The sequence below is a fragment of the Brassica rapa genome, chromosome A01 (assembly GCF_000309985.2).
Source record: "Brassica rapa cultivar Chiifu-401-42 chromosome A01, CAAS_Brap_v3.01, whole genome shotgun sequence".
NCBI lineage: Eukaryota > Viridiplantae > Streptophyta > Magnoliopsida > Brassicales > Brassicaceae > Brassica > Brassica rapa.
This window is the reverse complement of record NC_024795.2, coordinates 25,887,019-25,909,659: the sequence shown is the minus strand read 5'-3', so window position 1 is coordinate 25,909,659 and position 22,641 is coordinate 25,887,019. Positions and strand designations below refer to the sequence as shown.

At 34.8% G+C, this 22,641-nt stretch overlaps 6 protein-coding genes across 7 annotated transcripts; 2 read left to right on the top strand and 4 right to left on the bottom strand.

Annotated features, from left to right (window-relative positions):
* The first annotated feature begins 138 nt into the window (after nt 1-138).
* LOC103849767 (serine/arginine-rich SC35-like splicing factor SCL30A) lies at nt 139-2,879 on the top strand. Its single transcript, XM_009126499.3, has 5 exons — nt 139-311; nt 768-936; nt 1,285-1,362; nt 2,043-2,342; nt 2,421-2,879. The coding sequence occupies exons 2-5, from the start codon at nt 785-787 to the stop codon at nt 2,680-2,682; spliced, it is 792 nt and encodes a 263-aa protein (XP_009124747.1). The 5' UTR covers nt 139-311; nt 768-784; the 3' UTR covers nt 2,683-2,879.
* Nucleotides 2,880-5,177: 2,298 nt separating this feature from the next.
* On the bottom strand, nt 5,178-6,825 carry LOC103849769 (transcription repressor MYB5). The gene is made up of 2 exons (XM_009126503.3): nt 6,474-6,825; nt 5,178-5,925 (listed from the first exon to the last, which is right to left on the bottom strand). Exons 1-2 carry the CDS (start codon nt 6,767-6,769, stop codon nt 5,466-5,468), a joined length of 756 nt encoding a protein of 251 aa, XP_009124751.1. The 5' UTR covers nt 6,770-6,825; the 3' UTR covers nt 5,178-5,465.
* LOC103849768 (MAP3K epsilon protein kinase 1) lies at nt 6,693-15,325 on the top strand. Of its 2 annotated transcripts, none has more exons than XM_009126502.3 (24): nt 6,693-6,831; nt 8,233-8,343; nt 8,423-8,560; nt 8,663-8,683; nt 8,824-8,897; nt 8,972-9,062; nt 9,125-9,208; nt 9,277-9,378; nt 9,466-9,597; nt 9,688-9,759; nt 9,839-9,942; nt 10,054-10,153; nt 10,232-10,345; nt 10,717-10,923; nt 11,003-11,047; nt 11,163-11,342; nt 11,465-11,548; nt 11,632-11,738; nt 11,824-11,904; nt 12,221-12,827; nt 12,887-13,021; nt 13,105-13,514; nt 13,586-13,700; nt 13,780-15,325. In XM_009126502.3, the coding sequence occupies exons 2-24, from the start codon at nt 8,296-8,298 to the stop codon at nt 13,954-13,956; spliced, it is 3,228 nt and encodes a 1,075-aa protein (XP_009124750.1). In that variant the 5' UTR covers nt 6,693-6,831; nt 8,233-8,295; the 3' UTR covers nt 13,957-15,325. The 2 variants fall into 2 exon arrangements, with proteins under 2 accessions (XP_009124750.1, XP_009124749.1); XM_009126501.3 differs by having other exon boundaries at nt 10,229-10,345.
* On the bottom strand, nt 15,135-15,606 carry LOC103849770 (arabinogalactan protein 12). The gene has a single exon (XM_009126504.3). The coding sequence runs from the start codon at nt 15,496-15,498 to the stop codon at nt 15,310-15,312; it is 189 nt and encodes a 62-aa protein (XP_009124752.1). The 5' UTR covers nt 15,499-15,606; the 3' UTR covers nt 15,135-15,309.
* Nucleotides 15,607-16,459: 853 nt separating this feature from the next.
* Nucleotides 16,460-20,066, bottom strand: LOC103849771 (protein ANTAGONIST OF LIKE HETEROCHROMATIN PROTEIN 1-like). The gene is made up of 3 exons (XM_009126505.3): nt 19,465-20,066; nt 19,137-19,365; nt 16,460-19,065 (listed from the first exon to the last, which is right to left on the bottom strand). The coding sequence occupies exons 1-3, from the start codon at nt 20,014-20,016 to the stop codon at nt 18,605-18,607; spliced, it is 1,242 nt and encodes a 413-aa protein (XP_009124753.3). The 5' UTR covers nt 20,017-20,066; the 3' UTR covers nt 16,460-18,604.
* Nucleotides 18,523-22,641, bottom strand: LOC103849787 (uncharacterized protein At2g29880). The gene is made up of 2 exons (XM_009126518.3): nt 21,311-22,641; nt 18,523-21,218 (listed from the first exon to the last, which is right to left on the bottom strand). The coding sequence occupies exons 1-2, from the start codon at nt 21,659-21,661 to the stop codon at nt 20,646-20,648; spliced, it is 924 nt and encodes a 307-aa protein (XP_009124766.1). The 5' UTR covers nt 21,662-22,641; the 3' UTR covers nt 18,523-20,645.

The window sequence follows — 22,641 nt, the reverse complement described above, 5'->3', positions numbered from 1 at the left end:
CTAAAGCCAAAATCAAAGTTTTATTATAGACCAATATGGCAAAATTGGGAAGATTACCATTGTTATAAATGGATCTACAGGTACAGTATATAAAGTTTGGGTGTAAAACTAAAGTCTCGGAAAGATTTGGAGGCAAAAGTCGATAAAGATAACAAAAGAAAGGACTTGAAAGCAAAACATAATTAAAAGAAAAACAAATAAATAAAGATTGAAGAAAACCCTAATCTCTCATCGTCTCTCTTCTCCACTTCCTTCCGCGCCGCTTCCTCAGTGGTTTCCTTCGCCGTTCGTCCAATACTTTCTTAGCTTCGGTAAGATGCTGTATAGGCTCTCCTGCTTCTTCTTCTTATCGTAGATTTTGCAACGTTTATCATATATAAAAAAAACTTTCGAATTTCTATCGGTTTTTGGACCCAATTTATCAAATTGGTCTCAGATTTTGTAATCTTCGTTGAATGTTAGCTGAAAGGATGAATCTTTAATGTTAATTGCAATTCAATTGGAGAAAAGCTTGTGGCTTTAGCTGAGTAAGCATATGTTTTGTTGTTTTTCTGTGATTGGCTTCTTAGAAACAGGACACAGCATCTGTCATGCTCTGTAATTCCTGAGTTCTTAGTTTAGATTATTGTTTTTATGGCTTAGGATTGATGAATTTGAAGTTGGTTTGATGTGTTAGCTTTTATTTTGTCTTCTATTTCTTAAGAATCCAATCATGTGTGGTACATTGTCTAACTCAGTTTACGTTTGGTTGGTTGATTGTTAAATAGATTGAAGTTGAGACTCAATGAGGGGAAGGAGCTACACACCATCACCACCGAGGGGCTATGGGAGGAGGGGCAGGAGCCCTAGCCCCCGTGGCCGTTATGGTGGGGGTGGGGGTCGTGACAGGGATCTCCCAACCAGTCTTTTGGTTCGCAACCTTCGTCATGATTGCAGGTTTATTCTTTACTCCTTTATGTGTAATTCCATTTAATTGGTTTAATCCTCTTCTTGCCGATAGTGAGATTGTTTGGACTATATGTTTGCAATGCTTTTGTGGCCTTGTAATGATTCTGTGTCTCCTTATTTAGGCTTGTCTGATTAAGAAAAAGCTGATGCATGACTAATCATAATAGGTTTGATAGATGTTTTTGGCTCTGTTTATGCTTGTTTTGTGGCTCATTAGATTTACTCTTTTAAGATAAGAGTATGTATGAACCTTTTTGTTTTCAGATTACTCTGTCTTTTCTTCTTAGCTATTTGTATTTATCAACTTGTGCTTAACCCTTCTCTCTTTTTCTCCAGGCAAGAAGACCTTAGGAGGCCATTTGAGCAGTTCGGTCCTGTCAAGGACATCTACCTTCCAAGGGATTATTATACCGGGTGAGCATGCTCAGTAGTTAGTACATTATATGTTTAAGCACCTAAGGCGTTATTTTACTTTTGCTTCAACTAGATCTTGTCTCCTCTTATCGTTTTCTTTTACTTCATAGACCACCTTTTCTGATTCCTGCTTGTTCATAGCTATTCCTACTTCTTCGCATTTGCACCTCTTGATTGCTTTGATTTATAAGACTTTTCTTGATGTGTAAATCTCCCTTTTTATATCATATTTTTCCTTTGGGGGCTTTTGAAAAGCTTTTTGTCCACATTTGAATATTTCAGCCTTAGTAAGTGTGGTATCCTTAAAACTTCATAGTCTTCTAGTCATTTTAGGGGGGAATAATGTAGTGATATGTTCCGTGTTCGATCACTCTTAAAGTGTTTTTATTGAAGTTGTTGAGGTTTAGCAGTGAATCTAAAGAGACCATGAAGTAATTAGAGTTCCTTGGAAGATGTTATGGTAGTGAAGGTTTTGAAGGAAGTTGAGTTTGAGTTCAATTTCAAGATGTTATCAAGTCTTGGAGAAGTCTTCTTTATACTGAAAAATTTGCAAGGTGTGCAGGCAAGTGATTGCTTTTTCATGTTGCAGGAGATAGTTTTCTTGTCTTAGCGGTAAATCTTCCTTGGTCACTGTGTTTTTGCTTCATAGTCTGAGATTTTTTTTCTTTCATGTGTTGCAGAGATCCAAGGGGGTTTGGTTTCATTCAGTATGTGGATCCTGCTGATGCTGCTGAGGCAAAACATCACATGGAAGGCTATCTTCTTCTTGGTCGCGAGCTGACTGTTGTATTTGCAGAAGAGAACAGGAAGAAGCCAACTGAAATGAGAACTAGGGATCGAGGTGGTAGGAGCAACAGATTCAATGACAGAAGACGTTCTCCTCCTCGCTACTCTCGTTCTCCTCCCCCTCGACGTGGCGGTAGAACGCGATCACGTAGCCGTGAATATAATTCTCCTCCCCCTAAAAGACATCAGTCTAGGTATATGCCTGTCTGAACTTCATGCTGTCGGAACGTCTTTACAGTTCTCTCTTATAAACCAACTCCGTTTTATCACAGGTCGGTCTCACCACAGGAGAGACGATATGAGAAGGAGAGGTCATACTCTCGTTCACCACCACGTAATGGCTCAAGGGCTCGCAGTGGAAGTCATGAGAAGGTGAAGAAAAGCTACAGCAGGAGCAGGAGCCCAAGAAGAAGTGTGAGCCCGAGAAGGAACAGGAGCTACACTCCTGAACAAGCCAGGAGCCCTGTTCCTAGGCAGAGTAGGAGCCCAAGCCCTCGTGGAGAAAGGAATGGAGACCGTTCTCCAAGCCAGTGATTCTCTCTGCCGTCACTCTTGTTTGTTAGCTATGTTTTATCAGATATTTGTTTGCAACTAGGTTGGAACCTCTTGCTTTATTTCTTTGTTTAAACAAGTTTTAAGACGGTTCTCTTGATGCTTTGCTTTATGTGTTTGATCCGTGGATGATGTTAAGACATGACAATGATGTTGCATATGCGGTTTTTATCTCTTTAGATCTCATCCACTGGCACCCACTGGTGTTGAATAGGCCTCTTGCACTTTCCAGCTATTTTGTATTTATTAAAAATCCTGAAGAACTTGCGTTATTCTTGTTGCAGATTACGTTATTCAACTTCAACTTCTAGCTGTTTGTCTTTCGATTAAGGCTTGAACTGCTTAGCACTTTGAAACAGAGATCATACTTTTCAAATAGAGAAAAGCATGAGGACCATAGTTATTATCATCAATATATACTTAGGATCTTTTGATACGAGGAAAGGTAACAACAGATGACAGATTATTGTGGGTACACCATAGTTATTATCATCAATATATCCACCAAAATGGAACCACAATGTTAAATGACCAAGAAAAATTGTTTGCTCAGGGAATAGACAAACAATGTGAGGTAGGACCTATCCTCATCAATAGCTTCAAGTTTATACAATTTAGTGTAAAAACTTTTTCTTTATCCATAACCAAAGACCATATATGGTCTGGTCTTAACTGATAAATTGTTTCTTCCAGGAGGAAAAGAAAACGAGTTCGTTTTCATTTGTAAACAAGAAAAAAGAAAGGTGATAAGGACGTAAAAAGACACATGCATTGGCGATAACTTTCAAGAGAGAAAGAGATAGACGTTCACATATGAGATAATTAAACTGATGAAGACTATTTGTTGGCATAGTTGCTACCTAACAAATTTTATAACATTAATGATTTGATTTATCTCTAAATAATAAGATCAAACTTTCCGTTGAAACACACGAACGGATGGCCAAAGCTACCGGTCAATTCGTGCATTTCTTTTAACCTAATTTCTTATTTAATATTACAAATCCTCAAGACATATCATATCATTTAAAAAGGAAAACTGAAATATCCTTAACAAAAAAAACAAGAAGAGACATTGAATAATAAGGTTCAAACCTTCGAGAAGAGTGACATGAGTCTGCATTTTCATATCGGTACGTAATGCTCATCCATTTTGTTTGTTATTTTATTTTGATTATTGACATAATTGCATGTACTAGATGTGTCTGTATATGCAGATGATGAATGTGTATGTTTCATGCATGTTATGTATTTTATGCATATACAGATATACTCGACTTATTTGTCGGTTATAATGTTCTTCGTTGAAATCTTGTTCTTGAGTTTTCTAGTCACAACTTCATAAAGTTTTTTCGTTTAATGGTACAACGAGAGATCTAGGAGATAAATCCAGTATCCAATCTACAAATGACTATATCGAGCAATAAATCAAAAGATCTTAAGAATACAGCTTACAATAAGAAATTATTCAATAAGATATCATTGTTTCTTGGTCTAGATCGTTTGGTTATGCCAAAGAATTTCAGTTATACAGTTATTTAATTTTGCTGCTGTGATGTGGACCGAAGGGTCAAAGAGAAGATCACTCGCATGCGAAGTTCGCTTATGTCAACTTATGTAAACGTCAATTAATCTAACGGCTTGTAACGATTGGATGTAGTGGTATTATATTAAGCTTGATCTATGTCTAATTTCGTAGGCTTTAGTAGGTCAGTAAACGCCACTTAGGCCCAATACGGATTATGTGGGCCTACTTTTGCTTACGTTAGTTCGTTTTTGTGAATCCGTAAATGAGGAAACGTGTAAAAGGCTCAGTGTGAAAACGGCATGGTGTTCGTTTCGATTTGACGGAATGATAACGCATGGACCAATCACCAACGAGATAATGAATAAGTAGACATAAACATTGAATCTGCATAATAAAATGCATTGCATTACGCATATACGTACATTTTAGTTACATGAAATTATAATCACCAATTAACACTAGTCTGGAAAGTAGAAACATATATAAAGCTAAATGCGAATTACATAATCTATGAATTCAACTTATTACACAAACCAAGCCATATATACATATATGAGAATTCATCCTTTTTTAAAAGTTAATTTATCTATACATGCAACTACATACATTCTTGTGATTGAAATGCTTGTATATACGTACATCTTAGTAACATAAAATTATATATAATCATCAATCAAAACACTGGACTAGAAAGTAGAAACATATATAGAGATATATGTGATAATGTGAAGCACTTAAGAAATGAGAGTATTCAACTTATTATACAACCCATTTGAATTCATCTATACATGCAAGTACATACTCGCGATTAACAAAATTAAGAATGGCAAGGTTTGAGTTTTGATTCAAATTTAGAATTACATGAAAGTGGAGTGCATCCTCTTTGTATGTAAACTTTTCCCAAATAGGGTTAAGTAGCCTTTTAGATGCATTATACAAACGGATGCAGTTATTATGGAGATTAAACAAATAATATCGTAATTTTGTTTTCACATTGCACTTGATTAAATACTAAACAAGAATCAGAACTCAAACCTTGCCACAAAACAACTTACCACACATATATATATACCGACTTATATGAGTATGTTTACATATATGAGGTATATATTTATTTTGTAATCACACAGATCGCCACAAAACAACTTAGCACACATATATATACCGACCTTTGAAATCACATGAGTACACACTTCTTGAGGCATGGTAGATATAGAAGGCATCACGATCGATCAAATCATATATCTTCTATTCTCTGGCCATGTTCTAAGCTAGACGACGTTCCAACAATCTCACCAGTACAATCTTGCGTCCGAAACGGCTGGGACAATGGAATATTACTATCAAAAGGATCATCATTAATAAGCGCGTTTAGAAACGAAGAAAACTTATCATCGTAACAGAAACCAAAGTCTTCGTTGTCTTCACCACCGAAGACACTGAAAGTGATCTTGGTAGCTTCATTTCCGCTATTAACGGTGGTGTCATCAGTGTGAGAACTAGAATTAGGCTCTAGAAGATTCTGTCCACCGGAAACTTCTTCTCCGGGTTTATGATGAGCATTGTTTGCATCAAGAGGCTTGTGGGTTTGAGGATCAATGCCTTCACTTAAGAGTTTCTTACGAAGATGAGTGTTCCAATAGTTCTTAATCTCATTATCAGTCCTTCCCGGTATCCTTCCCGCGATCAGTGACCACCTTACAACACACATTATATTGAATTATCATGATCATGTATGCGAACTAATCCTGTAATACAATCTTATATATAGCTCATTGTTATAACATTTTCATAATTTATATTCTTATAGAAAATACAACTCAGTCATTAGGACACTATAACCTTATAACCAGCAAAGTAGAAGTATTTTCAATTAAATAATAAGAATCTGAAGAATGGGTTATTATTTTTGTTCAAAATTCAGTCAACATATATATAGTTTTGACAGTTAACATGTCTAAAAGAAGAAGATTAGATCCATATGTATATATTGGCAAATTGACCCCAAGTAAAATGTGATAAAATGAAAGATTCTTGATGTTTTTTTTTGTTTTGAACAACAGATTCTTGATGTTTATGTAGAAAAAATGAAACCCTAGTTTAAAAAACTAGCTTATTCGTAGTACACATCCACGTACGTATATAAAAGATTAATCGTTTAATTAAGTATATGAAAACTATTGAAATTTTTTTTTTTTTTTCTGAATAATTATATGTATATACGTTACATAGGTATGTTTCGCACCGGTTGCCAAGGAGGCGATGAAGGCGGATGATGAGATCTTCCTCGTCGGGAGTGATACCGCCGCGTTTTACAGACGACCGTAGATAGTTCATCCACCGTAGACGGCAGCTTTTACCACATCGGAGTAAACCAGCTCTTTTGGGAAGCGATCTCCACCTTCCTTCGCCTTCTTTCTTGATGAAGCTCACAAGAATCTCATCCTCCTCCGCCGTCCATGGTCCTCTCTTCATCCCCATCTTCATGCAGCACGGGATCATCTTCTTCACGACCTGCTTCTTTCCTCCAGATGACGTCATGTTCGCCGTCTTCAACAGAGTTCTCTCTAGGGTTTGGTGATCGCTCTTCAATTTCTTGATTGGTTAGCTTTTCTCTCTCCCTCTTTTCCTTAGTCTAGTGATGTTACCAATGAACCTACCGACCTTTTGTTCACTTTCTAGTTTAGTGTTTGGTGATCACGCGCTTCTGCTTCCAATTCTATTTATTTTTTCTCAAGATTTGTAAAGACCATTCAAGTGGTTATTACAAGTTACAACCCTTCGTAATAGTGATCCATTAATTCACCAACATCTAAATCTAAGTTCATAAAATGACTTTAGCAGGTCATTTATTACATAGGAACGATGATACAAACGAGTTTGCACATTGGTTCCTATGTGACATGTAGAACCGGTGCATTATAATTTATGCGGTTTGAAACAACTGTGGACTAAAAATCATATAATCAAACATATTCACTCCATTTTAAAATTATTTATATTTTAGAAAATATTGTTTTAGAAAACATATCTTTTTACATTTTCAATGCAATTTTTTAGTAAATAATAATGATAAATTATAAAATTCCAAATAAATTAATTGTGTTTATTAAATTTTGATTAGATAAATATTATGAAAAAATATTTAATCATAAAATAATGGATTTTAATCAAAACTCAAGATGTTTTTAACATATGTAAAAATTCTAAAACACATATCTTTTAAGAAAAAAAAAATTACCAAAAAAATATATTTTTTTAAAACGGAGATGTATACATTTTTAATCAATTTAGATGCTAAATGAGTATTCATGTTAACCATTAGAATTATGAGAACCGAAACAAATGTTTCATCTCGATATGCTCAAACTGACAACGCAGGTAAAATGGTTCCTTAATTTTTTGTATTAAGGATCATATTTCTATGAAATCAGAGTTTGAGTGGCCATATAACATCCGCTTATCCCAACTCCTCCGAATGAAAAAGTTGAATTAAAACAAAAGTGTTTAACATTGTTGATACTGATATTACATTAATGAATACTAACCACTTTTATTTTGATTTTTTTTTTATCAACCACTTTGATATGACATTGTTGATATTACATTAATGAATACTAGCATTGTGATTTATATTTTTTTTTGACATCAACCACCTGATTAGAATTTATAAATAAATTTATTAACAATGACATAAACTAATGAAATACCCATTTAATATTTACACCGACTTTTTTTTTTGATCAAATTTTTACACCGACTTTTAAAACGATAAAAATCTCAGTAATTGGACAAAATGCCAGATATTTTTTTCACAAATGAGGAAACAGTGGGGTAATTACGTAAAGAAAGAAAAAAAAGCATGGACCCCATAAAAAAAGATAGGAACGAGAGTCACTTTCCAACTAAAAAACCTGATTTGTATTCTTTCCTTTTTATTTTATTTTGTCGTTTATTTAAAAATTTACCAATAGTATTATTTGTTTTCACCACTGCAATCTCAGAGCTGGCTGGCTACCAACATTAGAATATATCTTTCTCTCTCCTTCTATCTGCAACCAGAAGAGATGACGTCATCTCAGTTCAACAAATCAAAGTCTCCCGACAACAAATACGTAAGCTTTCGCTTTCAGCTTGTTCTGTTATAACTTATAACTCTTAAAAGTTGAATTATGATTTTCCGAACGTACATAGATGCTTGGAGATGAAATTGGTAAAGGAGCTTATGCTCGAGTGTATAAAGGATTAGACTTGAAGAATGGAGACTTTGTTGCCATTAAACAAGTCTCGTTGGAGAATGTTGTTCAAGATGATGATCTCAACACTATTATGGTTTGTTACTTTTATCTAAAGTGTGACCATTGTATTTCGCATTTACCAGCTTCTGTATTGACTTGAATCTTGGTGATGTTACATGTGGAACGTATACACCAGCAAGAAATTGATCTCTTGAAGGTACCTTCTTTAGCTTTAACAATGACTCTGCTTCTCACTGGCTTACAAAGTTGAGGTCATAGTGTTAAGTATCTGTGAACTTAAAATCATTACAACCACCTTCTGAGATACTGTTTTTTTTTTTTTGAATTTTATTGCAGAATTTGAACCATAAAAACATTGTCAAGTATCTTGGGTCATGGAAGACAAAGACTCACCTTCACATCATTCTTGAGTAAGTTGTTTTTTGTGTGTTTGTTTTGTTGGTCTATCTATGCTGGAGCTCAAGTTCAAATCATATATATGCAGGTACGTTGAGAATGGCTCTCTTGCAAACAATGTTAAACCAAATAAATTTGGACCTTTCCCAGAATCATTGGTGGCTGTTTACATTGCTCAGGTTCAGTGTCTATATTCTACTTAAGTTTCTCTATGACACTGTGTACTCACTAGTGAATACAGGTCTTGGAAGGTTTAGTATATCTACATGAGCAAGGTGTCATACACCGTGATATCAAGGGTGCAAATATTTTGACCACAAAGGAGGCATGTGTCCATTTTTATTTATTATTATTATTTTGGTTTCAAGATACTCAACTTGTTTGATACTTCAGGGTCTTGTTAAGCTTGCTGACTTTGGAGTTGCCACTAAACTAAACGAGTCTGAGTTTGACACTAGCTCAGTGGTTGGATCTCCTTACTGGATGGCCCCTGAGGTACACCTTTGACCTTCATCATCACCACCATATTCTCTGTATTACGTTAATTTTTTTTTGCAACACTTTTTGCCTGATTGTTTTCAGGTTATTGAATTGATCGGAGTTTGTGCTGCTTCTGACATTTGGAGCGTTGGATGCACTGTTATTGAACTTCTTACTTGTGTACCTCCTTACTTTGATATGCAACCCAGTGCAGCTCTCTATCGTATTGTTCAGGTTTTTCACAATGTTTTATGAGTTTGCATTTAGTTAAGTCGATAAAATTTAGGCAATAGTGATAAACTATGGCCTTTCTATGGTATTCAGGATGATAGCCCTCCTATTCCTGATAGTCTTTCTCCAGATATTACAGACTTCCTACGACAATGCTTCAAGAAGGTACAGTTTTAATTAATGCAACCATGTGTAGTCCCTCTGCACTGGTATGTACATCTGATTTGTATTGTGCACATTACAGGATTCAAGGCAGAGGCCTGATGCAAAAACATTGCTCTCTCACCCTTGGATAAGGAACTCTAGACGGGCATTGCAGTCCTCACTTAGGAATAGTGAAGCTATCAAGTGAGAACCTGTGTTATCTTTAACTTTTGAATTTTGGAAGAAGATTACTATCTATCTCATGTTAGGTAACGCACTAGTGTTCATCCTTGTGTACTACTATGTCCTTTGCAGATATATGAAAGAAGTAGCTGCAAGTTCAGAGAAAGATGATAAAGGAAGTCAAAATGTAACTGAAAGCCTTTCAGCAGAGAAAGATGGGATGTCAAAAACTGTAAGATTCCTCAGCTGCAATTTACCATTAGCCATTCTTTTTTAAGATGCAAATAAATAATTTAGAGATGAACAGCAGAAGGCATCTGAACATTATGAAGCACCTGGAAATCCTGAAACCGAAGCTTCCATCCAGGTGGACCAGCCATCACATAGTCTTGTCCAAAAAGATGAAGACCACATGCTTAGAAAGGTCAGTTGTGTTGTGTCGTTCTCATTCTAGTGCTTTCTTCTTAGATAATATGGCTAGTCACAGGGAAGTATACTATGTTTTGAGCTGATTGATAAGTTTCTTGTTCTTGACTCTTAAGTTCTACTGAGTTACATTTGTTTTTTTTTTGGAAAATTTCACACCTCTATATTGAGACAGGTATTGTTTGTTGTTGTTGTCTTTTTTCTTTACAAAATTATGGTGTTATTTCAATAATTTTCTTTACTTTGTTGAATGGTGTGCTCAGACTAAAAGCTCTATTTGAAGAAAATTGTTTTCATTGCTGCCTTGTACAGAGTTGAAGGTTTGGAAACTGACTAGGTTTGTTTTTTCTTGTTGTTTCTATCTTAAAGGCTGTGGAAACTCCATCTAGAGTTGGTGGGAATGAACTGAGTGGATTTAGTGATACTTCTTGGAATGAAGCCTCAACATCAATGCCTCCATCACATGCCATCAAGGGTTATTCTCCTGTCGCAGATGGTGGAAAGAATGATGGTGGTGATCCTTTCCTTTTAATGATGGGTGTCTTGAAAGATGATGTTGTTGGCATTGATGGCTTGGTATGTTTTTTCCAGAGAATACAGGTTTGGTACTACAAGTAATATATACTGGTGACACATTTTCTATCTTGTTTTCCAGGTATTTAATGAAAATGTACCCGCAGAAAATCTTTACCCTTTGCAGGTACACTTCATCCTCTGAGAATGAAATTGCCTCTCAGCTTCCTTTTAGTTGTTTCCATGTTTCAGTGGTTCCGAACCTTAGTATAAATCGGTTGAGTATTTTTTTTTTTCTGTAGGCAGTGGAGTTCAGCAGATTGGTGAGCTTCTTAAGGCCAGATGAATCAGAAGATGCAATAGTATCTTCCTGTGAGAAACTTGTTGTCATGTTTCGTCAGAGGCCTGAACAGAAGACTGTATTTGTGACACAGCATGGTTTCCTTCCTCTAATGGATCTACTTGATGCTCCTAAATCTCCAGTATGTTTATTTGTTGTCCTCCATCATCAGTAATTGTCAGTTTACAGTTATGTTCATAACCAGTGCCTGATTTGAATACTAACTGTGGCTTATATTTTGTGAACCTTTACTGGTGTTTTCAGGTAACATGTGCTGTGTTGCAGCTGATAAACGAAGTTGTTAAAGATAACACTGAGTTTCAGGAAAATGCTTGTCTTGTTGGTATTGTAAGCTCTTCCATTTTGTTACAGAGTGCTCAAATAGTCTAGTCTGTTATTTTATTTGTTGATTATTCCAAGTGATATGGCAGATTCCTGTGGTAATGAGTTTTGCTGGTTCTGGTCCTGAGAGGGATGATCATTCTCAAGAAATACGTATGGAAGCAGCTTACTTCTTGCTGCAGCTTTGTCAATCAAGGTTATTTAACAGTCACCAGCTACTTATAACTTGCTTCTTAGTTTTTTTTGTAAGGCATTGAGTTGATTTGGTACCGTCTTTACAGCTCAACATTGCAAATGTTCATAGCTTGTGGTGGAATACCAGTTTTGGTGGGTTTTATTGAAGCAGATTATGCCAAACACAGGTGTGTACTGTCTACCATCTTCTTATGGTGTTTGTAATCTTTTCAAGTTTCAACATATTAACTGCAGAAAATATGTGAGTTCTATAGATTATTTCATCATAAGGACTTGGAATATTCCTATTTGGGGATGCCTAGGTTTATTACAAGTCCAAGCAGCATCTTATTTTGTGTTTGAACCTGTCTCCTATCCAACTTGTGGAGTGTGCTTGTTCTATTGTAAATGGTGGATACATTGCTCATGACCTGACCAAATTCTTGATTTATCTCTATTTATGTGCTTATTAATTTTTAATGATTCGAGATTATTTTTTTCCAGGGAGATGGTTCACTTAGCTATTGATGGGATGTGGCAAGTATTCAAACTCAAAAAGTCCACCCCCATAAATGACTTCTGCCGAATAGCTGCGAAGAGTGGAGTTCTTCCTAGGCTGATCAACACTCTCGTTAGCTTGAACGAAGCAACCCGGCTGGCTTATACATCATGGGGTCCACTGAGTGTAGATGATCAAGCTCCACAAGCACACTCTGGTCAACTTGATCAGCCTGAGTCTTCACTCATTGTGATTGATCAGCCTGATGTGTTGACAACAAGTCATGGTTGTGGTGAAGAGCCTTCTCATGATCCTTCAACTTCAAATTTTCAAAGAACAGATATCCATCAACCAGATGGTGATAGGCCTAGATTGATCTGTGTTGCATCACATGCCACAGAAAAAGTTAGACCTGGAAGTATCACATCATCTTGTTCACTTGCCCATATGGTCTCTGGAGATGTTGCAAGTGAATACTTGGAGAAAGTAGCTGATCTGCTTCTTGTATTTGCTCGAGCTGATACAACAGTCAAATCACACATGTGCAGCCAAAGCTTACTCAGTCTTCTTTTCCAGATGTTCAACCGTGTAGAATCTCCTATTCTGTTAAAGGTACTTGTGAAGATCCTTAAAATAATCTTCATGTCACATACTTACACTGCCTTTTGCAGATACTGGAGTGCATCAATCATTTATCCACTGATCCAGACTGCTTAGAGACTCTTCAGCGTGCATATGCAATCAAACATTTGATCCCTAACCTTGACCTTAAGGAAGGGAATCTTGTTTATCAGATCCATCACGAGGTTACCTCCCTAGAATTTGCATATAGATTAACTAAAAAATTAAACTTAATAGTTTGGATTACTAAGAGTTTAAATTGATGTAGGTGCTTAGTGCATTATTCAACCTGTGCAAGATCAACAAGAGGAGGCAAGAACAAGCAGCTGAGCACGGAATCATACCGCACCTGATGCATTTCATCATGTCAGCCTCTTCTCTAAAACAATATGCACTGCCACTACTATGTGACATGGCACATGCATCTCATAACTCAAGAGAGCAGTTGAGAGCTCACGGCGGTCTTGACGTGTACATGAGTTTGCTCGATGATGAGTCTTGGTCTGTAATAGCGTTGGATTCGCTTGCTGTTTGCTTGGCGCATGACAATGACAGCAGCCACAAGGTGGAGCAGGCGTTGCTCAAGAAGGATGCGGTTCAGAAGTTAGTTAGGTTTTTCAAGAGCTGCCCTGAGAGACACTTTGTGCACATATTGGAACCGTTCTTGAAGATTATAACGTAAGTAATTAGGATTACATTGTGATGTTGCAGCTTTATTTAGTCTCATTTTTCTGAATTCTTGAATACAGGAAATCGTATAGGATCAACAAGACACTAGCTGTGAATGGATTAACTTCGTTGCTTGTTTCAAGGCTAGACCATCAAGATGCGATTGTTAGACTTAATCTCCTGAAACTCATCAAGGTGAATATTAACCATCAGATATTAATTATCTAAGTTCTTCCTTGTGTGTTGAGTGTTTTTTTTTTTTTTTGACTCTCAGGCTGTGTACGAGCACCATCCAAAGCCAAAGCAACTGATAGTAGAGAATAACCTGCCTCAAAAGCTGCAGAATCTGATAGGAGAACGACGTGCTGGACAAAGTTCAGGGGGGCAAGTTCTGGTGAAGCAGATGGCAACCTCTCTGCTTAAAGCATTATACATCAACACAGTCTTGTGAGTTAATTAACCCTTGGGACTGTACATTCACTCCCATTTTTTTGCAAGAAGAATTCACCCTCTAAGTGTGTATATCTTCTTCATTTACAAAATGATTTCACCTGAAGGTGGTGGTGAATGAAAACTTTAAACTGTTAACTTGTGTTGCACTCTTGGGGGGGGTTTTAGTACCTAGAGATGCCAACGCTTCTGGGTTTTTTTGGGGGGGGGGGCAATATATTGAAGTAATTAGTATGTTTAAAAGATTTTGATTTGTGATATATTTTAAAATGAATGGAGAAGCTATTTTGTAAGCAAATCGTTCTATATTCAACATCCACACAGCTGCTCCGAATTTCTTATGTGGTAAGTTATATTCAGCCAATCAAGAGAAAAGTTGTATTCATTTTTTTGAATGAATGTACTCAATCTTTAGCTTTTGCTTAAGAGGATTGGATTCTTTCCATCAACACTGTGTCTCATCAAGAAACAAAAGCAAAATACTATTAAAACCATAAAAAAGTGGCAGCCACTTACAAAAGCTTTCCCGGGTATTCCTGGAAGTACACAAGCATGAAACTGAGAGAAAAAAAAAACTAAAGGCATAGTCCTATCATTGCTTTTGTGCATCTCACATGGCTTACCATGTTACTGTCTGCATACCATCATCCCATACTCCGAATATATACCTTTCGTTTATTCTATTACTTAAGTTGGTTTGTGTAAAGTTAATTTGATATGTCTTTGACACTAAATTTAGTTTACGTTTCAACTCTTAGCTAGTTACATAAATATCACTTAATCAGTATTTGAATAGTGTCTTAGGGTACGATTGACACGATTGAGTTTAAATGCAAGTTTGATACTTAAGTTTGCAAGAGATGTCTCTCCTTTTGGAGTTTCTTGTACCCACATTTTTTCTTCGGTTTGTTATATTCTATATACTGTGAGAATTTATTCCACTATGATTTTATTCGGTAAACTCCAAGGCCATAACGTGATGTGTCGATACGAACAATGATGATAGTGATTAGTGACCACACATAATTCAACGACACCAAGACCCTCCAAAATTTCACAGCTCATCGCATCATTGATCATACTACTCGAAGATGTGGTCAGGTCAGTTATTATTATCATTTGTGCGGACTTGATGAATAATCCCATAAGCATATTTAGTAGTATTGACTATGAAACATATAAACGGAAACACTCTCATGCAATTTCATTAGTATCCAAAGTTTAAATTAAAAAAAATGTAATATAAAGTAGTCCAAATATTAGAAGCAACAACAAAAAACTCATGCGATAAAAAAATAATAAACAGAGGTAAAGGCAAAAGAAGCCACAAACCCTATGGTATGTAGAGATTGGTTTAAAAGAGAAACCCAGATGCCAAAGCAGCAACAGATGCAAACAATGCTGGGACAAACATCGCTGCAGCATCGGAAGTAGGACTTGGAGCTGGAGACTCTGCTGTCTGAGCCGCCACCTTTCCTACGGCTGAGAAAGCCACAATAGCCACCGTCAACACCACCATAAGCTTCATCTTCATTGACTCCATCTCTCCTCTTTTTTCACTTGGAAGAAATTTAGTCAGATGGATTATTTGTGTGGTTTTGCTTTTGGTGCGGTGATGAGTTTGTGGTGGCCTTGTGGTTTTGAAAGGGTATTTATAAGCCAATAGTGGGAATATTGGTTTATAGAGACAGCTCTATAAAATAGTTTATTTCATTTATTACCTAATTTTTTTAGCAAAGGAAGCACTTAGCAAGTTAGCATATAATATTTTGAAATGTAATTTTGTAAATGTGAATATAAATTGGGGTATATATTATTCGTGAATAAGAAAGAAACAAAACATGTTGTCCAAAGAGTTCTAACAGCTGGCAGAGAGATTGGCTGTCTCTTGGCCTAAACTATATTGTTGTTTTTCTCAACCACTCTGTTCTTTCTTTACAACCTCACCACTTATTCATTACTAAAGTTTCATATTCTAATTCATACCGTATTGTACTATTAATTTATATTATTAGTTTGGTTATAGTAATCATCTTGTTCTAATTCATACGGTAGATTAGAAAAAATGTTGCTTTCAACATACGTAAATTGTATTGAACTTTCGCGGAGATATTTTATTTAAAGGATTTAGATTCTAGAAAATGTATTTGGCATTCATCTTGAATCAGATGTGATTCTTTTTACAACATGGTTTAGTACAGATGGTAAACTCTACGTTAGAAAAATATATAATATGCTTTGTCCATTTTTAGTTATGACTTCTATCCTTTCGTATTCAATGTATCGAGCTTTAGATTATAATGTATGATTTGTATAATTATGTATGATCACCACGTTTAACAATTGGCTTGTTCTGAAAAAATTAAGTTCAATCAAGATTTGCGTATCCTTATTGTCGACTCATGATTCGGTAATCTAAAGATAACGTGCGAACACTCAAAACGTAGGTTGAGATGAATTTCAAGAACTCAGGGATTGGGACTTTAACTTAATTAGTTGTAGTCTTTTTTATTCTTTGTCAATTTTGTAATGTCATAGAACTTAACTGTAAAAATGATAGCGTGACTAAATGATCAATAGCCGTTTTAGCCTTTAGATTTTCATTGAACTAATGATAATCCTTTAACCCAACGTTCATAAACTTTCATATCATATCAAACTATGAAAATGACCAACCACCCTTTTTCCTAAGATCTTTGTTTTCACACTTGTTTAATATGTCTTCTAATGTCGGCCATTTATTTCGTTTAAAATCATTATAAAACAGTAGTGTTATACTATTTTTTCGTTATATAATAAAGAAAACTAGCCGTAAAGCTTGAACACCAAACATGAATCATTACAAGCATGAGGTTTCACTAGAATGTGGCCCCAACCAATGAAACTAACTGTTGTTTCTTCATCAGTTCCAAACCAACATGAGTTGTTCTTTTCCCTTTTTTATGAACAAATTTATAATATATAAATACTCATGCGAACTATATGCTTTCACAATTTCATGAATGTTGATTTTCTAGCTTTTTTTTATGGCGAAATATCTTTTATATTTATAATTTTATTTACATACGTCATATTAATAATTAGTCAACTTATATTTAGATTAGTCTTGGGGAGCAAACAATGGAAACTTAATTCACATATAGAGTCTAAAATATAGAAAAAACGGTTAGAAATTTGGAATCATTAGATTCTTTTAAGATTGTGGAAATCCTATTAAAAAAAATAATCCTCTATACTTTTTTGGTTAGAACAAGACTAGACCTCCAAATGCTTTTCTAATATATAATTCCACAAGAAAATTACGTGATTTAAATTCTTTTTTATTTGTAAAGTTTCACATATAAAATTTTTGGTGACCAGTACTGCTAGATGACTAAAATGTTTTGGTTCACTTTTACTTTGGAGATTGAACGTTGGTGGAGTTTGAATTGGATTGCTTTTTTCGACTGCCTTTTACTTTGGAAATTGAACGTTGGTGAAGTTTGAATCCAATTCAGTTACTAATGAACGAAGTCGAAATCTATCAAAAAGAAAAGACTTCTGTGAGGCCAATCCCACAGTAATGTAAGTACGAAAATATATGATAAAATTTTGCTAGCTACATCCAAGCAGTCCACTATTGCAGCCTAGTAAAGGCCGACCCATATATTTATATTAACCAAGAGAATCAACAACAAGCAAACATATTCATAAACCACTTGAATCCTGGTTCCAACTCTACAAGGGTTTTGAAAAGAGAGGGAGTTGTAAACTTTGATCAAAAAAAAAAAAAAAAGGGAGTTGTAAACTAACTGATCACAACCTAACTCAGCAGATTCAGCTTATATAAAAACAAAAACTGATTCAGCAAGCCTCTTAGACATGATTAGGAGTGTCAAAATGGATCAAATAGGTCAACCCAACCCAAAACCCAAATGAATTTACTGTTAATGGGTCATGGGTCAATCCAACCCATTTAATAAATGGGTTGGATTGACCCATGACCCATTAAATTAAATAGGTTAGATGGGTTAATGGTTGACCCATCGATCCAATATCTTTATAATAAATTATTTTTAGAGAAAAAGACCAAAATAGCACTAAATCAAGTTTTTGTTCTCAAACTAGCACTCAAGGCCAAAAGTCACAAAAATAGCACTCAAGGGGTGGGGTTTAGGGTTTATAATTTAAGGTTTAGGGTTTAGAGTTTAGGTTTTAGGGTTTAGAGTTGAGAAGTGAGGTTTTGGGGATAAGATTTCAAATTTTGAAAAATAAAAAAATTTAAATTTTTCAAAAGATAAAATGCTATTTTGGTTATTTTAGTTTTTGAGTGCTATTTTTGTGATATAAACTTAGGGGGTGGTATTGGATCCAGGAATGTAATTGAATTTGAATGAATTCATAAGTAAAAGCTTCTGCAGTATTTTAAAAGAATTGATGAGATTTTAATGCATTCATCCAATTCTTTTTATGATGGATTTTAAAGGAGTATACATAAATTTGATAGAATACTAAAACTGTTGAAATGTATATTTTAAAAATTTCACGAATAAAATATTTATTAATATTAAAACTGAAAGAAAAATAATAATAAGTACTACAATATTTTATTGAGTGTAGCAATTTTATTATAAAATCATAAAACTAATAAATAAAATCTATGGATCATCTTAACTCGTAGCATCTCTCCACATATCTTCTGCTATAGTCTTTCTCCAAGTATTTGCATTTTCTCTATCTTGCTCTTGTGTTCCTAAAGGCTCTTGAACAACTTGATTCGTAGTCGTTGCAGATTGTTGAGTGTCTTCTTCAGCAGGAAATTCAGCAACATCTGATCGGCATTCTTTACGAAGGAAGTTATGCAACGCTGCACATGCTAATACTAATCCAGCTTGTTTTTTGTAAGAAAAAGGAGGTGCAGATTTAAAAATCGCAAACCTCGATTTAAACATTCCAAATATCCTTTCGATCACATTTCTCAAACTAGCATGACGAAGATTGAATAATTCGGATGCAGTGCTAGGATCACGTCCTTGGCCAGTCCATTCTTGTAGATGGTATCGAACACCACGAAATGGAGCCAAAAAATTGACTCGATTTGCAAAGCCACAATCAACTAGATAGAATTTACCTAAAATGTATAAAAGATAAATATTAATAATGGTTAGACATATAATTTATAAATAAATTGTAAATTTTTACCTTCTGGTACTTGGAAATTGTTTGTTCTTCTAGTTAAAGCGTCATTTAATACTTTTGAATCGTGTGCTGAACCTTCCCATCCACTAAGAACATATATGAACTCCAAATCAAAGTTACATACAGCTAACACATTTTGTGATATTGTTCCTTTTCGGTTACGATAACTTGCCACCTCTCGTCCAACTACCCTTGCAGGTATATGTGTACCATCTAGCGCCCCTACACAATTCTGAAATAAATTAAAAAGAAAGGTTAAATCACATTTTTAAAAAAAAAAATAACAAAGATGAAATAGCAGAAAAATTTAATAAAAAATGAAATAATGTACCTTAAAATATGGATAGAATCGTGTACTTTCTCTAATTTTCATAGGAACTAAACCATTTGGTTTCACCATTTGGCTTGGAGCTATGACAAGTAAAGCTTTCAAAACACGATTAAAGCTAGTGCTTATTGCAAACTTGGACCTTTTAAATGTATCCTTTACTGAGCAATATCGTGAATTTTGCCCAACAGTAAGCATGAAAATTGCAAGCATCTCTTCGACAGATATGAATCTCGTGTCTTGTAAACCAGCTTTCTCTCTCAGAATACTGGATAACTTCAGAAATACATCTGGAAACATACGGTACAACACCCGAAAATGTTTAGAATCTTCTTTTAATACCTTTTGTATGTATTGTTCTCCAAGGTTTGTGACTGGTCGACGAAGTGGACGTTCAATGAAATGTTGACCCATGATACGCTTTCTTGAGTTTTGAAACTGAGCTCCGATAGCAACCATCACCACCATAAGAAATAGGCTTGCATCAAAATCATCATTATTTGTTTGATCGATATCCATCAAGATGTCTTCTTCTTCGTGGAAATTTTGATCCATGAAAAAATAACCAAGGATTATAAAATGAATCTTTAAAAAACTGAAATTTGGTTTTTGAGGTTCTCTTTTACTTTTGATTTTTGACTTTGATATATGGGTTATATAGGAAATATGTAACGTTAAGTTCTAAATTTTAAAATTGAAGTAGGTACTATTTTGTAGGGATTATATGCTATTAGTTGACTACAATAAAAACTATTTTCAAGGGCTAGTATGATATTGTTGACTACATCTACAACCAACACTATTTTTAGGGGATAGTATGATAACAAATCAAAGGATTTTATATTAAAGAAATAACACCAGGAATTTATCAAGAGAACACAATGTCATACTACGACAAATGTTGTTTACTTGCAAATATGATTTCATGCTGCGTATGTTTCTCTTTCCCTCTCCATGTGAACTTTTCTGCAATCACTTATATTTAAATAGTTTTTTTAACACAAAATACTTAAAACCACATGAAGGATATCAAATTGATCAAGTATGACACATAAAAAAGCTAGACTTTTTATTATTGGAAGAAAACAAAAGACATTATTTCAAATAAAAACTAGAAAGACTACTGCTAGTAGCACGATTATTCAAATCAAATTAAATGCATAGCTAAAGCCTAAAATAATATCCTAAACATTACGTCGGATCCAACCCAAGCGTTCTTCAACCTTCATCCTAAGAAATACGTCTTTCATATTCAACGTATGAATTTTAGTTACTGCATCATAGCATATATCCTGTTCCAAGTCAGGAATCTCTTTGATTGCATCCCATACATTATTCTTTCTCTTTTCAGCTTCTTTTTCTTCAGGTTCTTTTTGATGTCTTTCTTCTCTTTGTTGCATAAGGTTCATGATATTAGTGCTCACTCCAATCATTTCAGTTAGCACCTTTTCAGAACGATCACCAGGATTAATTGACCCTGATGCATCTCCATCACCATTGGGTTTCGCTCTCTTCCTAGAAGGCAACTTTTCTTTAGAAGCTCTACGTGTGGTTTCATTGGTTTCAATGACATTCTCTGTATGAATCTCATCTTCTTTTTCTTGAAAATCATTCTCAACTTCAAAAGCTTCAGCATTTGCATCATCACCGAGTCCAAATGAGTTGTTTCCCCTTGCTGTAGCACTTTCAAAAATGATTTGTAAGTCTTCAAAATCTTCAAAAGTGTTGTCCCGCATATTTTCAGAGTTTGGATGTCCCTGGTGAAAATATGAAATATCAAAGTGAAACTTTTTTAAAAAGAAAAATTTAAAAAGTTAATAAAACTTTGAAGAGGAGTTACAAAAATTACCTTAAAATATTCTTTCCATACTTCATCTGGAGCTGTGAATCGTTTTGTGATAGGGTCCCAGCCAAAACCAGAGCTACATCGCAAAAGCTCAGCATAACCATTATATTCTTTTCTCAAAGATTTCATTCGATTTGTGTAATGCTTGTAACTCTTATTGCATCGAAGCTGTTTGTTTAGAACCGGTAATATCTTCGCCTCGACTGTTGTTTTGGTCATGGAGCCATTTGAATCACGCCATCCCCGCCTGATACCATCAACTAGAAGGCGCATCAACAATTGACTCTCTTGAGATGTCCATTGCAGATATCCAGCTCTAGCTTTTTTTGGTAGTGACGGTTCTCCAGTTTCCATCCTAATACAGAAATAATATACTTTTATTAGTCATCTTTCACATTCATATAAAATCAGATTATATGATATATACACACGTAAGTGATTATAAACATATAAAATACAGAAATAAAAACTCATGATAGACAAAAACTATTGGAGACTACTGGAAAAAACGCCATGAAGTAATGATAACAGAAACAAAAACTAGTAGTTTAACTTTTAGGAAAACTATACTTTTTCTTGATGATTTTTTTTGCTTTGAGAATGACTGGATACGCAGTGATGTATATATAAGAGAAGTGATCTAGGTTTTGTTTTTTTAAGAAAAAGATAAGAACTATTTTATAGGGATTCGTTGCTATATGGTTGAGTATGATAAATAAAAAAAACGTTTTTTAAAAATGGTTTGTTGAGATTTTAACGTACTTTTTGACAAATGAAAGTACAGAGAGATGTTATTATTGTGTTTTCACACGAGCATAACAAATCTCCCCACAAAAGCAAAGAATTGGTTCTTTGTATTTTGATGGAAATTTTCCATTAAATTCTTATCAAATAACATTACTACAAAATCTATCAAATATTGAATAACAACAGAATTTAAAGTAACTAAAAAAATGATTACAAATGCTTAATCCAATAACACAAGAATTTAAAAGAATTTATGAAATCAATAATTGAATAACAGTGGAATTTAATGGAAACTATAATTCCTTCTAATTCTATCAAATTTCTAAATCCAATACCCCCACCTTAGAAATGTGCTATTTTGGAGATTTGCCCTTATTTTTAAGTTAAGATCAAGTTGATCAAAATGATAAAATGTTTTTTGTGGTTTACGCGGAAAATAGCATTTTTGCGGGAAATGTTTTTGTGGTTTTGGCGGGAAAATGCGTTTTTTGCGGTTTTGACGGAAAAATGCGTTTTTGCGGTTTTGGCGGGAAAATAGGTTTTTGCGGTTTTGGCGGGAAAATGCGTTTTTGCGGTTTTGGCGGGAA